We start from the raw sequence: 18,130 nt of genomic DNA, 5'->3' as shown, positions 1-18,130 counted from the left end.
CCCAGGGATTTAGTGTTTTAACGCCATGGACAGTCAAAGATGACATGACTTGTGAAATGAACTTTGAAATAAAAGTATCGACAGGCAGTATGATAGTTAGGATTTAATCTTATAATAAATATGTATCATGTTATATATCGATAAAGCAATCTCTAAATAGAAAATAAACGTGGATGTGTATTTATACATCCCAAAAAACCACTCGAAAAGAATACAAATTTAATTATGTTCTAATTTGTTGATGACAAAATCGATGTTACTGCCAATGTAAACAATATTAAAAGATCTTATTACAACATTAATAAGATAACATTTACTAATAAGTTTGTTTAACGTTCGATGAGTTTACACGGATCACATATAGAGTCTGCCTGTTTCTATGCCTAAATTATGAGCTGATATACGATATTTACAAATGTATGGTTTGTTTATATGATTTACAGATCTTTCTAAATAAAATTGCAAAGCATGTGTACTATACATGTATCTGGTTTATTCTGACTATTCCTGCAGTTTTAATTTTATAGGTAAAATATTAGAAATTCATGTTGGAGTTCCCAGAATCATCTATTGTTCTTTCCATGTAGGAATAGACAGAAACTGAAAATATAAATGTAGGAATAGCTAGAAGACACCATATATCTATATAAAATGACACATTTACTTAAATTCTCAAAAAACGCGGTTACTTCCCGAATATGATATAGGGTGTTTACAGATTAGAGAATAATGGACAAAAAGTGCAGAATAAATGGCTAAAAAAATAAGGAATAGACAAAAAAAAAGTCTCAAAATTTTTGTATGATTAGAAATTCTAAAGGTTTTTTGTGTATTTTAATGCTCACTTGTCAGGTACCGTTTTGTTATTTTAAAATCGATCAGGAATCTAGTCATTGTTACAAATATAAATACAGGTAGACATTGAATCCTATGTGTTTTCCCATCAAGTCTAAAAAAGACCAAGTTCTAATTGCTTCATTTCTTTAACGAGGAAAATAGCATAACCAGTTCCGTCAAAGCCATAACATTTGACAAAGCGCATGTTCTGGTCAGTCTTTTAAAAATCAGATATTTCGTGACTCGCTTATTTGTCGAAGCATATCGAAATATCAGTTCTTATTACCAAATCACATTTAATTCAATATTAGTAAAATTTTGCTATATCAGATTCATGACCCCCTTTTTGTGACATCAAAAACGTAAAGATAAGCACGATTTCTTCATACAGACATATCAAAATATCATTCACTAGCCATGATACGTATCTTTTCTTGATTTGTAAGCACAGCAAAAAGATAAACCACAGGCTTAAAGTAGCTTGAAATGCTTGAATCTATTCGAGTTTTCAAGTTAATAGGCAAACACGCTAAAATAACCCGATTGTTTCCTTCATATAAATATTTTTGTGGTATTGTATGATCTTGTATTCTAATTATTTTTTATGTCTACATTTTGTCTATTTAAGTTTTCAAGTTAATAGACGGAACATGAAAAATCTAATAACGATGAACTGTAAGGACAATAACTGAACAGATCCAATTACCAATTGGGTAGATCCAGAGCAGTTTCTTAGACCACAATCAGATATGGCAATGGTTCGCTCTTCGACCCGATGATTCAAATAAATATAATTGTCGACGGAAATGTACTTTTCCCCGAAACAGGCATACACAAAAAACTGCACTATTATCATTACATAAATAGACGTATTTACACTTGTATGCAAATTTGTCCGCCATTACGTAAAATCACACAGGTTCCCGTAAACTTTGACATCACAATTCAAAGCATTTGACGTCACAATTATAAAGTGATTGTTGCCTGACGTCAAAAGGTGATTCGGAGTAGATCTAAGGTCATTCGGAGGCAAAATATAGCTAAATACCAAAAGTGTAAATACGTTTATAGGCGCCAACTCTTTATAAAAAAACCTGAAACTCGAATTCTTAACAAAAGAAGGTATGCGTTTCAAAAAGCAATTATGACCATCTGCCTGATTGCATGATTATATAAATATCAAAATTTGCTGATAGTATCAATATTTACATAAGATATGCTTCTTTACAAATAATCATAAGAAATAACGAACGGTTAGATAACTAAACTGATAAAATGATTAAACAAAGAAAACGAACTTAGGCTTATGAAGCGTTTCTTTATTCATTTTTATACCGGGGTGTAAAATTGAAAAATTCTTATGAAGAAATTCCACTACATTTTTTTTCAACACCGATGTTGCTGCGCGTTGTCAAATATGACTATTTTTTTTTAATTTTGGCCAAAAATTTGGCTAAGTTATATATATTTTTTTAATATTGGTCCCAATTTTATTTTTTTTTGAGAATTTTTTCCAAATTTTTTGTTGTAATTTTTGCATTTTTTGAAATTAATGCAATTTTTTTCATATAAATTTTAAACCAAATTTTATATCCAGTGTAAATAGTTTAGCTTACACCCGGTAATTAACCAATTAGAATGCAAGATTCTTGTTTCATAAGAAATAAATCATATATGGCGTCTTATCATTCTAACGTTTCGCTAAAAGCCGTTATTAATTGTAACAAACAGATAGGTAATGAGCAACAAAAAGCTCTCTGGGCAATATGAAATAAAAGCAGAGTTCTTTTGCTGATACTAGTAATAAAAAGATCATGATCTTAAAGACCGATGTGTTAGTTGTTTTCAATTAAACTTTTGACGTTCCCTTTTTGCACGACAACTAGCCGACAATAAATTTGCAAAATGTCAGGGCTTCTAAAATAACAGAGGACTTAATGTATTGGATTAAAATGGCAGGGCATGAATATAGTGTCCATAAAAAACCTTCACGTTACGGGACATGGCTGACAACTTTTTTCATGGAGTACATACCCTGTAAGTGCGTTCATTGATATTATCATTAATTCCTCCTTTTCAAAAAGGCAAAGGTATGGAAAGGAAAAGTGTCGGTATGTTATATCAAAATAATATAGTAGATGGCGATTTGATCATGAAAACTGCACATTTAATGTTGACAGGCACTTGTAGACTGATGATCAAGCAACTACATGTGCCGCCATACAGGTAAGTTTATTTGTTGGTGTCACTGTTTTAGACAAAACAGAAAGTTTATTATTTTTATATTACAATGTATCGGGAAATGTGATAATCATGTTTTTATGTTAATTACATGTGGTGTATGTCTGTTGCTCTTGAATCTGTATCGACGTATACGGATGAAGGTAATCGCCTTCATCATTTTGTTGACAGTTTCCACAAGATAAACTTGATTTCTCACTCCCTCCTGATGATCTCCTTTTTTGAGAATTTATTTGAACTTCACAAGCAAGAACAATGTCTTTATCTTCCGATTCGATTAAATCTTCTTTTTCGTCTTCTTGTATACTCAAGTAGGAATGACGACGACTGCATATAAGATTTGGAGTGGACATTTCTTCTATTTCATCATATATGCTCTCTGTGGCAAACGGACTAATTAAAGCTGATACTGTTGCATTTTCGGACTGTTGATTACGCAGATTGTGTTTTCGCTTTAAACGCCTATAACCAATTTTAACCCCAGCAGCACAAAAAACAAACCAACCCACCAAACCTCCAGCTACTACCACATAGTATATGAAATTGGTGTCTGAAAGTAGAAATTTTTCATTTTTCATATAAGACTATCAAAATGCAATAGAAAAGTCGTATTGGTTATTACATTAAAGTTTGATTTTCTTTAAAATAATTTTCCATTTTTTCAAGTCACAACCACTCTTTGTTTCTTATAAGTATAACACATTTTCAACACAAAAAAAAAGAAAGTAAAAGAACAGTGTTCAAATGTCCCCCGCCGATGTACATAGTTTAAAGGCAACAACTCTTTTTTTTTCTTTTGAACTTCGTTAAAAATATCCTACAAGAAATGTAGGCATGAGAACGCGAACAGTGTTAATTTCCATGTAACTTATATATTTCCGAGGGTCTATACCTCCTGTAAAAAATAGTTGGTTGGCGTTGATCATCGATCTCTTCCAAATCCTTGCTAATATAAACATTTATTTCATAAAAAAAAATCTTGACCAGAAATGTAGGGTTGAGAGCAGCGCTTACAGTGCAATTTCCTTAAAAAAAATCGGGTTCCCTTTCTAAGGGACATAGCTCCTGTAAAATGATTGATTTGTGCTGATTATCGAACTCGTCCCATGCAGACATTATTGATACAAACTTTTGATATAAATTTCATAACAGTACAAGATATGTGAACATTGCAATTGTCCATGTAATTCATATTTTCAAGGGGCATAACACCTTTAAAAATAGTTGATCAGCCCAATGATTTTCGAACTCGTCCGAGAAATTGCTGATATAAACCCTTAATATACATTTCATAAAAATTTGGCTGAATTTTACATGTGAGAGGACGGACGCACGGACACATGGATGGTCGAGTCCGCACTGTACTTCTATGTCCCTCAAACCGCGTTGCGCAGGGGACAATAAAAACATATGAATTTTTTAAAACTAAAACAAACCTGGTGGCAGAATATCCTCTGTGTGTTGTTTTGTTTCTGTTGTTCTTATATTACTTGTTTTTGTCACGTGCTTAATCTTTTCTATTCCATATGTTGTTAATTTATGTTCCAAAACGGCACTGTTTCTATTTATTACTATGGGCTTCACAGATGATACTATATCTGTTCAAAAAATCAATATTCATATCTTATATTTTCATTTATGTTGACAGATAATGATGATCTATTTCTTATGTCATTTGGTAATTTAAAGGAAAAAAAGTCTTCACGGTAATCAGCCTGGATAGCAACTTTTATGGCTTTGTTAATATTTTTATAAGGTAATCCCAGTTTTAAAAGTATCGAAACATCACCATATTGTGGTCTTTACAAATCTTTGTCATAGACATTTGAAAAATAGTTTTCTGTGTACAGTTTATAATATTTACGACGGATGACTTAATACAAGTTCTTAAAGTATTCTGTTCTTCATTTATCCGAAATATAAAGTTGAAGCAAAATCAATTAATTGAGTGCTCTTAAACTGAAGGCTAAAATCCGTCAGCGGATTTATATAATTTATTAAATTTTTGAAAAAAATACCTTTTATACTTGTAGATTCATGTGTAACGGGCAATTTGACTGGTATGATAGTTTCATTCCTCAATGCTGGATAAGTATTTATGCAACCAATTTGTCTGTCACATCTAATTAAAAAATGAAATTAGTTATTTTTCTCGTTTTTAGTTGTTTTACATTTGTCATGTCGGGGCCTTTTAAGCTTGCTATGAGGTATGGGCTTAGCTTATTGATGAAGGCTGTACGGTGATCTGTAGTTGCTAACCTCTACTTTTTGGTCTCTGATGGAAAATTGCCTAATTGGCAATTAGATCATATCTTCCCATTTAAATTTTCTAATTTTAAGATTTTAGAGCTTGATACAAGAAGATAAAAAAGGATATGGGGCATCCATCCATGACAAAAATTCAATACATGCACAGCCAAAAACACAAAAAGCAAAGTAACAGCGCTTTTGAACGGTTGATGTTCTTCATCTGAAAGTCATAGCGAGGAGCTTTCAACACGGAGCAAAAACTCTCACCTCACTTAAAGTTATTCTTTGCAAACTGGCAATCACGCCACAACTGTGAATTGAAGAAAAGAGCCATGTAGTTATATCAATAAAATAAATTTGGCAAATAAATCAAACATGTACTGTCATAATTGGCACGACAAGCACACTGAAGCGTTCAAAAACAATGTTAACATTTAGACAACCACGGGGCACATCAAGATATATGTTAGATATCTTGGCATAAAATAACGTATTTATAGGGCAAATAATTCGGATAGACTTTGTAAGATGTAACATTGTATTTTATGATTCAAAGAATTGTACGATAAAGCTCCGGAAAAGGGAATACATTCGAAAACTTAAACAAACAAACTAAGCTTATCAGACTAATAGTACAAATTCAAATACATTGTGCATTAAAATCAGGTTTTGCATCTTCTTTGTTTTAAAGTTTAATCAAGATATTCGATATGTTTCGTTCGGATAATTTTTTCTTAATATTTTGCAGTTCAGTTTTATATTTTAAAAGAATCTAACTTATTGCTTACTTTTGATTCAATTCGCAGTTACAATTGTGTTTGCAAATGTCTCCGTATGTGTTAGGGGGACAAGGAATACATCTCTTTCCATCTGTTGATTTGCTTCCTGGTTTACATTCTGAAAAATAAATCACGATTCAGATTTAAAAGTTAATTCAGCTTGGTGCTAGAATTGTGATAATATAGAAAAGGCAAAAAACAAAATGTAATTACCTTTGCATTCACTCTTGTCATGATAATGATTAAAACAACAATAAGGCGTTGGTTTATCTTTCATGGCTGTTTTCTTCCTACAATTAAAAGTTATAAGAGAAATAAAACTAAGAAATAGCAGTATTTGAAAAGAAACAAGATGATCTTTTAGAATTCAATATATAATATATATGTTACAGTCATTTTCTGATTTAATCACATTGACTGAAATTACAGGCAATTTATAAAATGACTAAAATTACCAAGTCATTTTGTCAAATGACTGAAATTTTGAAACACAATTCAATGAATTGCCTGTTTAATTTCATGACATTTTCATCGAGACATATATGACAAAAAACACAGATCTTGCAAAGAAAATAACTAATGGTTCGGTGGAATTAAGTTTATTCTTCAAATACCAGCTGGGAATCCGGAAAGTTTGTATGTCTATAATTAGTTCTTTTTGGCGAAACTGCGTTAAGTATGAACTCTTGTCATGCTGGCAGAAGGATAAACTGTTCTTGTAATGGAATAAAATTTATAAAAGATTTTTTTATAGAAAATATAGATTCTAACCAGAAGTGTGTAATATGAAGCAGAGATTAAAAAAGGGATTTTTTTACTGAGTGATTTTATTTGTTTGCGTTCAGTAGCAGATTGTTCATGCATATTTAGGAAGAGAACACATTGATAATAAGTCAAATAGGTATGTTCTGCAATGGGTTGACCCTGATAAAGAGGACTCTTGGAGATTTTCAAATGTCGCTTAAAACTTCAAACTTCTCTGGTGTTTGTTACATCGCTCTCTGAATTTAAGACCAGTCTGTGTAATCAAATTTTAATAAGACGCACACCCCCTATTCTTGATCCCCATTGCTTTCTTCTTTAATTTTTTCACTTTCAAACAATTATGGGGGGTTGGGTTGGGTTGGGGGGTTGGATGTCAATATACCGTTATTTACACATCAGACCGTACTGATTACAAGAACTTTGAATACACCAAACCAGGTACTTCATATCATATCTGAAATACAGGCAATATATGCCCTAAATCTTAGAATTAATTCATACATTTTTGTATTACTCAAAATTATCAGTCAAAAGTTGTTCTACAAGGATCCCCAGTACTTAACCTTTCTTTGATACCTAAATACCAAAATGTATTCTAAATAGTTTAATATTTACACCTATGCGTAGGAACAATTTTGTTTTAAATATATACTACGTGTATGTTGTTTTTGACTTGGCCCGAGTTAGTGGTGTTACATCTTGTATAGTCTACCCGTATTATTTGCCCTATACATACGTTATTTCCAGCCAAGTTATCTAACATATATCGCTATGTGCCCTGTGGTTGTCTTAATGTTTGTATTGTTTTTTACACGCTTCAGTGTGATTGTCTGGATAAATTATGACAGTACATGTTTGATATCTTTGCCAGATTTATTTTATTGATATTACTCCATGGCTTTGTTCTTCAATTCACAGTTGTGGCGTGATCGTCAGTTTGCAAAGAATTCCGCTCAAACCGGTGCTAGGGGCCCTCCTACACTTGCAGTGAGGTGAGAATTTGTTTGCTCCGTTGTGACTTTATGATGAAGAACAGCAATAAAAGGGATGTTCCTTTGTTTTTTTTTGTTTTTTCCTTGCATATATTGATTTTGTGTCATGTATGGATACCCATATCCTTTCTTTTCTATTATGTTGGATAGGGACATAAATGTTGCTTTCCAACAGGCCACCTACGAAACGGTAATTAGACGAGTTCTTCACGTGCAGACATCGTGGCACTCTCCTTTCACGAGGCATCACATATTTATGTCCGTCCCTGTCCAGAAATAATGCGAATTTGTACATCCTGAACAGCCAAACGGATTCCCCTCTATAGGCACGAGTTTCACCATACAAGGTCGTGTTTGGTTGTGATGCATCTTTACCGTCTCAAAGGAATTCTCTGGACTTCACAATCTAATGAATTAAGGCGACAGTAGTTTACCGATGTTACAATCTGAAAAATCGACCAAGAAGAGACAAATAACAAACCCTAAGGGAATCCTGATATCACCCGCTATGCTGAGATCTGCTTCAGCCTGTTGTATGCTCTGATAAGCCAAACAATATAATTAAGTCAACACACTCATGCTGATACTGTATGCATTGCAACTCATTTTATTCAATTTGTTTACTAAACGGTTTCTTAATTTTATTTGTTGTCTCAAATTTTTAGCTTCGATTGCTTTGATATGTAGTGCTTCTCTTTACATTTTTCTTATCTTACCGGTGCTGACCTCAGTGCTGTTGAGTGACCCAGAGATGCGCTTGCCACATGAATTGCTGTTTGTTATTGTCATTCATTTCTATCGTAATTTGTATATAAGCTTGCTAAGATTTTTTGTTTGTTTGTTGCATGACTGTATTCAGTTTTATGTTGTATACGTGTATGAGACTTTGTTTTTGTATTCGTTTTCATAGACGGAAAAAGCTCACCAGAGCTTATGTTTATATGTTTTATACTTTATCGAATTAAAATAAAGTATTCTAATTATATATCTAATGGCATAGGACAGAGGCTTTACAACCAAATGTTTTGACTGATTGATGTATAATCACAGCGACCAGCTTTTATTATCGGAGAAAGTCGTGTGCAGGGAGAGAACCACCAACTTTTGGCAGAAAAACTGGCAATCCTAGTCAATAAAGATCGAGTCGAACGAGCAGGTTCGTACTCACAACCTCAGTGAACACAAATTATTCCATATTAGTGCACCAAAATACACAAATGTTTTCTTTAAAACAATGTCTTTGGCTTTGGCAGTTGTATTTTTATTTTGTTGATAATGGAACTAAACCTGCTAATTTGCAACATTTACATTTTGTATATTTTCTTTTTGATTAGGGAGGTGCCAATGCATTGAAAGATTTGAATATCAGATAATGTGTTTGCGATCTTAACTTTATGCCGTCCCTCCGATAAATAGGATTTGAACCATTCAAGAATATCTTTAGAGACGTTATAAATTTCGAACTTTTTCAATAAGAAAGATTGTTGACCAAATCAAATGCCTTTTAAGAAATATAACTCCATTTTTTTAATTTTTTTTATCAATATTAAGACTTATTAACTCATCATCCTTAAGTTTGGTATAATTGTAGTGACACGTTAATGTATTACATTAAAGTCTATAATTATCAGGACTGCATTCAATTACTCCTTAAAAATTGAGCACACTATTGCAGATTTAAAAGTACTTTTTGGAAATTTTGCAGATCTTAAACTAAGGTTAAAAATATATCTCAAAGAAGGTGCAAGTACTACACAACAGATGCATTAGTTTTTGCGAACTACATCATCAAGTACCGTTGCTTTAGTTTTATCATGGAGGTGATATTATATAATGTAACTCATGGTTATATTATATAATGTAACTCCTTGGTTTTATCAAGTATTTTCCAAGATAAATTAGGGTCTGGATGGGGGTCTTTCATTTCTGTATTCTTTAATTTTCTAGGTAATTTTTCTCTATTCTTTATACTTTTTGCCCATTGTTCTCTATTCTGTATATTTTAGCACCACATTATTCTCTATTCTTTATTGTTTTGGCTTATTTTTCTCTATTCTTTTTTTTTTGCCATTTATTCTGCACATTTTGCCCATTATTCTCTATTCTGTAAATCCCATCCATACCCTCATAACTGTAACTCAAGTATTCTCATTTCTGGTACAGGAAATTTAGCATCACCGCTTTTGCCATAAAGATCAGAACTCAATTGACCCTCATTGTCAGTTTCTAAAAGTACATGTAAGTCAAGATAGGAAACAGACAACTGTTTCTGTTTTATCCTTTATTTAAAATTCAACTTCGGTTTGTTTATAATCTAAAAATGGAAACAGATGTAGTAAAACAATTAAAAAACTAACAAGGAAATCATTGGAAACAATCGTATTCAAATCAGACAAAATAATACGTATGACTACAGGGAACTATTGTGATGACTACAGGGAACTATTGTGACAGATATTTGACATAAACTTTGGACAAAGGTGACGTTACAATGATTACTAAAATTGTATGTTATTAAGAAAGGAAAACATTTTGTTTATCACTATTATATCAAATCGTTCTCCGGTCAATTCAAATTAATGTTTTATCACCATTGTCAAGGTGACCTCTATTATATTTTAGAATACGCAACATTTTGACCCAATTTCGGACAGTTACCATATTTGTTAATTTCTAATTTTACGCTAAAAAGAAAGTGATGTTGGCATAACATCAATTAAATGACTAATAGAAGTAGTTCTTCTGTTGAGAGTATGTCAAGATTCATAAGGAACAACGCAACCAATATAACAACTAACTAGATATCAACGATATAATTTCTATTACAATGAATGGTGGTCATTTTTCTACACAATAGAACTGTTAAAAAAATCGGTTAGATATACAAAAAAATATATATTATATTCCGAAGATATCCAAAAGATAAGATGCCCCTAATCTTGGAATTTTGTACAGGTGTTTTTGATACATTTAATGTAAACATGATTTTAAAAAGTAAAAAAAATCTGAAATCTATGACACAAAATTTAAAGAACTACCTTTCCAAGCCATAATTTTTTTCAGTCAATTTCGATAAAATATTTTTTGAATAAGATTAAACAACGAATAGTTGACCAGACTTTTAAAGAAGTTGTTGATCTTGTGTCATGTATGAGCCCAATGTGGAAATTCCAAGATCTAGGAAAAAAAGTTCATAGATTCCTAAACCCAGTAAATGTGCCAGTTTAGACATATTATTGACAAAATTAAATGCGACGTAACACCGTTACTTCCCATACATTCAACAATTCATCATCTGAAGAAAATGAAGCTGTGCAGTTGCTTAAAAACAGAGACGACATAATAATAAAACTAGCAGATAAAGGCAGCGCTGTTGCCGTCATGGACAAATGTGATTATATTCAATAGGCAGAACGTCAACTTTCTGATGAAAGATTTAAGAAGAAATAAGACTCTGACCCAACTCCTAAATTCAACAAAACAGTCACCACAGACCTGAAAAATATGTGTGAACAGGATCATATAGATGAGGACACATTTGAATACCTACAACCGAAAAATCAAAGACGGGACGTTTCTATCTTCTGTCAAAAATACACAAAGTTTACAATCCAGGTAGACCAATAGTTTCAGCCAATGACCACTCTACAGAGAAAATATCAGAATTTATTGACTTTTTTAAGACCACACGTATAAAACATACCATCCTACATACAAGATACAACACACATATCTTAAGAAAATGGAATCCTTGAACTCTCTCTTGGTGCCGATTTATCGACGATATTGACATGAAGTGGGTTAATATTTATACTAAACAAGAACTTAGAAGTTCTGTCAACATGCCATTGACGTCCATTCCTCAATAAAATTCAACTATGAAATCTCCGACTCTAAGATCTCATTTTTTGACACTGCAACACAAGTGAAGGATCGAATTATGTTTACAGATCTATGTTGCAAACTCACAATCAATATCTTTCTCCCATAAGTTGTCATTCAAAACACTGCACAAAGAAAATTCCCTACAGCCAGGCCATCAGAACGAAGCGGATTTGCTCCACCAATGATTCTGTGAAAAAACGATTACAAGAGCTTCGTGGTCACCTAAAAATCGGGGCTACAAAAGACAAGATAATTATGTAGGTTTTTTCTCGCGCTGAAAACGTCAGCCAAGATGAACTTTTGCAATATAAAGAGATTAAGGTCAACAAAAGAGTCCCGTTTGTGCTGACTTACCATCCTTAATTTGACAAATTATCACACATTATCCTAGAAAATTGGAAAGAAATAGAAAAACATTCAAAACTATCAAAGATCATCACCCGTACTGGCTTTCTGTAGGCCCAAAAGCCTTAAAGACTAGCTGATGAGAGCTGATTTATCCTCTAAACCAGGCTCTTCGTCAGCGGGCTCTTGCAAGGGTTGTGGGAACAAAAGATGTCTGACTTGCAAGCAAATACTGAATACTGTAAATTCAGAAATTATTGCGAGGTTTCTATAAATGCGAATAATGCGACTGGGGGATAATTGCAATAATAAGAACTCGTATTCTGATATCTGATACATATAAGTGTATGCAGATTTTCCTGAAATTGCAATAATAAATCTCGCATTTTTGTCCATTCTTCAAAAATCGCAATAGTAAATGTACGCAATAATTTCTGAATTAACAGAATACTGATGCCGTCTCTGTTATAACCCCTATACCTTCGTCAACTCTGAAAGTCTAGATTTATATCAGTTCAAATCGCACAGTGCTATTCATTTTTGGATGTATAAATACGTAGATTGATATGATTCATTTTACACCATTATTATCATACTGATGAATGATATCTGTTATCCGAAATATTTATTGATACTTGTATTTACTGTTTCCTTTTTTAATATTGGTATTGATTTGCACACTTTTTTAGGCATATATATCCATTTATTACATCGGTGATCCGTTTATTTGGCAATCGCCAATGGCAGTCAGCAGGGTTTAAGAACATTTGGTGTTCGACCTGTTAGTCAAATGCGTTTTGTTAAAATATACTTTTTCACTTTTTTTGGTCTTTTGGAAAATGTTGTTTGTGCTGTATTTAGACCCCTCTAACAAGAAATTTGTTTTGCATGCACACGTATAAAAATTGCGGGTTTTATCCAACGAAATCATAGGTTTGAACGTTGTTTTCAATTTAGACTTGTACATAAATACTGTTTCGATTCCTAATATCACTGAAGAGACATTAATTGTCGAAATCCGGATATGGTGTACAAAAACCTTTGCACCTTTTGTTTGCGGTATATCATCTTTTCCGCAAGTTTATTGTTTTCTGTTTAGTATTAGATTTATAATTAAGATCCATTTATTACATCGGTGATCCGTTTATTTGGCAATCGCCAATGGCAGTCAGCAGAGTTTAAGAACATTTGTTGTTCGACCTGTTAGTCAAATGCGTTTTGTTAAAATATACTTTTTCACTTTTTTGGTCTTTTGGAAAATGTTGTTTGTGCTGTATTTAGACCCCTCTAACAAGAAATTTGTTTTGCATGCACACGTATAAAAATTGCGGTTTTTATCCAACGCAATCATAGGTTTGAACGTTGTTTTCAATTTAGACTTGTATATATATATATACTTCTGGAGAATGTCGTTCGTGTGATGAAAAACGCTGCAAATGCTGCCTACAGATGCATCACTCATCAACTTTTCACAGTAAGGCAACCGAAAATAACTATAAGATATTTTGCAATGTTAACTGCAAAAGTATGAATGTTATTTACATTCTAGAATGTTCGGTTTGTGGCCTCCAATATGTTGGTGAGTCAAAGCAGCCTTTCCACAAACGCCTCAATGGCCATAGGAGTGATATCTCTAAGAAGCCACTTCTCCCAGTTTCTCAGCATTTCAGACAGTCTGGTCACACACTTGATGACTTTAACCGCATGAAGATCCTAGTGATTGAACAGAACATTCACTGGAGTGATGCCCAGCGACAGGTTCGGGAAAGCTTTTGGATAAAGGAACTAAATGTACATCATCCAAACGGCATCAATAAAAAATATTAAGTTTTATTTTTCACTCATTTTGGGTTGTAAATATACACAGTCACGTATATTTGAGTATTGAGTTTTGTTTTATATTATGATGTTCAGGATTTTGGATTAAATCAATAGACCAAAACTTACCTGTATTATTGAGCTATTTTTATACATATTATCAGTATTGTTAAAATAATTGACACCGAAGAAGGCTATTTGTTAAGCCGAAATATTTGTCAACACGATTTATTAACAACATCTTCGTATAATACCATCTTATATTAGTATCGTTGTGCAAATCTCTAGACTTATATATATATATATATATATATATTTAAAACCACCAATTATATATTGCTTGGATATTATATAACGATGTTATGCTCTTATATGTGATAAGGGAATGGTCATTATTTATCAGCTGAGGGGGTCGGTTCAAATTTTTCACATTAAAAGGTTTTGTTGGCAACACCGCCCCCCCCCCCCCCCCCCCATGATTCTTATGAACCACACGATGACCCACCTGAGAACATAGTTTGACCCCCACCCAACAAAAAAGATGATAACTGCAAGCTACATAGTACAAAGTTGCAGGCATTGACTTGAAAAATAGCTATGAGAAGTATGTGGAGATTGACACTTTCCGTAACAGAATACAGCATAAAAAGATTTTCCTTGATTGCAGTACTCATTTTCTTTGATTTTGAACTGATATTTTATAATACATTCTACACTATAGTTCTGTTATTTTATATAAGTAGCTTGAACTAATTAATTTGATAAAGATAATTTACTTTGTCTGGTTAGCAAACACTAGTATTAAAGTGATTATGTGTATATATATGTGTATATATATGTCTCTGGTGATATTCTGTAAATATTATATTGCCTTGATGTTTCATCATGACCTTCCATGTACTTTGTTTTGAAGCTGATGCAACTGATTTTAGTAAACATTTTTCAGTTTATTCTTCTTTGAGAAAACCCTGAGTATACAATAGAGTTTTTCGTCTTGTATTTTTTCTTTCGAATATGAATATCTGACACATGCAAGAAGAAAAATTGACAAAATAAGCATTTAAATGAAAAAAAAATATATTGCATTTTAACTTGAACCTTCATGAACAGAATGAAGTCATATCTTAATACAGATTGTCCCTGGTTTTGAAACTGCTAATTCTAGCCAAATTTGTTTATATACATTAGCATGTGCTCTTATAAATGAATGAAATGACGTAAAAAGAAAAAAAAAAAAAAAAAAGAAAATTCTTTGTTCCAAATTTAATTTATTTGACTGCAACCTATAAAATTGTACAAATTTTATATATAACCTTTCAATAATGATTTCCCCTCTATTATGAATAAATGTAAATTTACTGTCTGACACAGAATTATTTGTGAATGAAAAAACATAAAAAAAAGAGTAAACAATATGTCTCAATTCTTTTAATGCCTTTATTAAAATTTTGAAGTTTTATAAATGTTTTGTGGATTTTAATTTTCTCATCGTATAGTTATTTTTTTATTTCAATCCCACTCTTGGAAGTGCAACTGAAAATAGCACATTACAAATATTGCTGATTTTATGGTTCTAGTCCTTCCTGGATCAAATATGTACAAAAATGTACATGATTTATTTGACATAAAGAAATATAAATGTAGGTTAATAATTATATGAACTTTCAATATTTTATTTCAATGTGAAAAATGTTTTACGAAACCCCAGTGTCTTGTTTTGTGTGTGTGAATGCCATGCTGCCCAACAAGGGCCCTCGATTTGAACATTAAAAATTCTTATTATTATTCGATATCTTTGTAATAATTTCATAAAATAGTTATACATATTTACAAATTATTTTAGAACGTACACACCTTTTACAGTCCTATATCTATCCGTAATCGCATCAAAATGATTTGAACACTTCAGAAAGTTGTAATACACATGTTCAGAAACTTTTAAAACTCATTGTTTCCTGTGGTCAAAACTAGTAAGAGACAAATGTTTTATACAGTTGTTAATCTTGAGATAAGTCGGATTGTAAACTTTCACATCCTATGGATAAAGGGTCAATATAATAGTTCAATGGGATAATGAACCATAACAGATGACTGTGATAAGGAGTGACCAGATTCACTACCCTTGAGAACTTAGGCATCCTGCTAGTGCTGTACATGATCAATGATTTAATAATGACAGAAATTATTTAAAAGATTGCACACTCACTTCAATATCGTCAACAATTTATATGCTTGTTAGACATAAAAACTTTCATTGTGTGACCCCCCCCCCCCTTCCAGTCAAATAAAATTTTTGATGGCAACCCCCCCCCCCCCCCCAACTGTATGATATTTTTGGTAATGACCCCCCCCCCCCCCCCCTAAAATGAACCGACCCCTCAGCTGATAGATAATGACTGTTCCCTAAACTTTAATGTATTGTAAATGTGTTTGAGCCAATACACTATTGCATTTTGTAATAATTACATACATAATATGTGAAGTTTAATTCTGTTATGTACATTTGTACAAAAGTCTGTTTAAAGGTATTATCTAAATACTTTAATTGATTATTATTTAAAAAAAAATGCCCTATATTTCTAAACAAAGTATACATGGCTGTAATATAATAATATCAAAAGTCCCATACCAAAGATTAGACTGGCGTCCTTGAAAACTTAGTTAAAAAAAGATTCAGATTTTGTGAAAAACTTAGGTGAATGTTTAAAAATAACTTAAGTTTCGCTGCCTATATCATAATAGGTCTAACAAAGATTAGAAGTTTTCAAAATACTAGCATGGCATGCAAATAATGCATTTTTGGGCGGTAAAAAATGTTGAAAGAAGTTGATTTTTATTTGAAATGTATAAGTTTTTTTTTTAAATGATTGTTTTTGGTAACGGAAGTAAACAAAACCCTGACTTTTTACTTTGTTACAATAAAATGTATTTTTATATTATTCTCAAGTCATTGGCTATTTCTAATGAAATATGTTTTTTTTAATCGAATATGTAAATAAGTGGGAAAATTTATGACAATTAAGGCTAAGAATAATTAGAAAAATCTCTGATGCGTGAAGTGTAGGAATTATACAGTTTTCATTTGTACGATGTCTGTTTGAACTCTTTTGATTTGTCTTTAAAGCAAATCTAAAAGATGACTTTATTATGAAACCCACTAATTTAAAGAAAATAATGTAAGAAAAGGATCTTACCAACACACATTCTTTCCAGTGTATTCCGTTCCAGTGCATTGTAAATAAAACACAGAGTATAAGACCAGATTTAACTTTCTGCAAATCATTTTTCTAACATAATGGCAAAAAGTACGCAATAGATATTTATTTCAAAAATACCGGACGTTTTGTGTAGAGGAAACGGCTCTTCAAAATGAACTTTCAATTGCATAAATACAAGGAAATAGAAATTTTATAGAAACATCATAACATTCATTTAATTTTAAATTGCAGTAACTGCGATCGTGGAAAAAAGACGAACCAAATTGTGTGTTTCTTATTTCGGACATTCGGACTTATTTCTAATATTTTTTTTATAGTTTCTGTCTAATCTTTTCAGACAATTTCATTCTAACTTCAATAGACAATGTGTTTCGATTTGCATTCTTAAATACCATTCATGTGCTTTTTTAATCTAAAACTGTGTGAAAAACTCTACAAGAGATATGTTAATTTATGCTACATCACTATTTCGTTTCATTATTTTTTTAATCCATTAATGTTTATAGCGTACATAGATAATTCTTTTGAATATCCGTTTATCCGTTCTTGTTCAGTACATGTATGATTGCATTGGCATTAATCCGTTTTTCAATCATCGTCTATTGTTATTTTTTTTACGTACTAATTGTATGTTTGTAAAATTTGTCAATTTATTATTATGTAATTTAATTCTTTGGTAACCTGTAAGCATTGTCTATCTTTATAATGTGTCGACTGGAGTTAAGTTTTCAGTCGGAGTCAGCCTTTTGAATTGACACCATCCGTTCATTTAAAGTGTAAATAAAAATCCATACTGAAAGTCATCGTTTGTATTCGCTCTACCAGTCTGTGAGTTAGTTCCGCCAGTGGATTTATGTTTTATAGACAGGAGACAAGTCGTCGGACACTGGCTTTTGTTTCGGCATCTTCGCCAGTTTCAGCAACAGAACATGTTGCACAGTATCAAACATTCCCGTAACAACGTTATCACATAACTATGAAGTTAATGAGGTTATAAGCC

The 18,130-nt window shown here is 32.1% G+C and overlaps 1 protein-coding gene across 1 annotated transcript; it reads right to left on the bottom strand.

Annotated features, from left to right (window-relative positions):
• Window positions 1-207: 207 nt before the first annotated feature.
• On the bottom strand, window positions 208-17,193 carry LOC127732622 (uncharacterized). Its single transcript, XM_052241704.1, has 6 exons — window positions 17,107-17,193; window positions 6,321-6,397; window positions 6,117-6,225; window positions 5,097-5,200; window positions 4,515-4,676; window positions 208-3,628 (listed from the first exon to the last, which is right to left on the bottom strand). The coding sequence occupies exons 2-6, from the start codon at window positions 6,382-6,384 to the stop codon at window positions 3,162-3,164; spliced, it is 906 nt and encodes a 301-aa protein (XP_052097664.1). The 5' UTR covers window positions 6,385-6,397; window positions 17,107-17,193; the 3' UTR covers window positions 208-3,161.
• Window positions 17,194-18,130: the final 937 nt, after the last annotated feature.

Source organism: Mytilus californianus, unplaced genomic scaffold (genome assembly GCF_021869535.1).
Source record: "Mytilus californianus isolate M0D057914Y unplaced genomic scaffold, xbMytCali1.0.p SCAF_26, whole genome shotgun sequence".
In the NCBI taxonomy this organism is placed as follows: domain Eukaryota; kingdom Metazoa; phylum Mollusca; class Bivalvia; order Mytilida; family Mytilidae; genus Mytilus; species Mytilus californianus.
The sequence above is the reverse complement of the archived record's forward strand: the minus strand, read 5'-3'. Positions and strand labels throughout refer to the sequence as shown.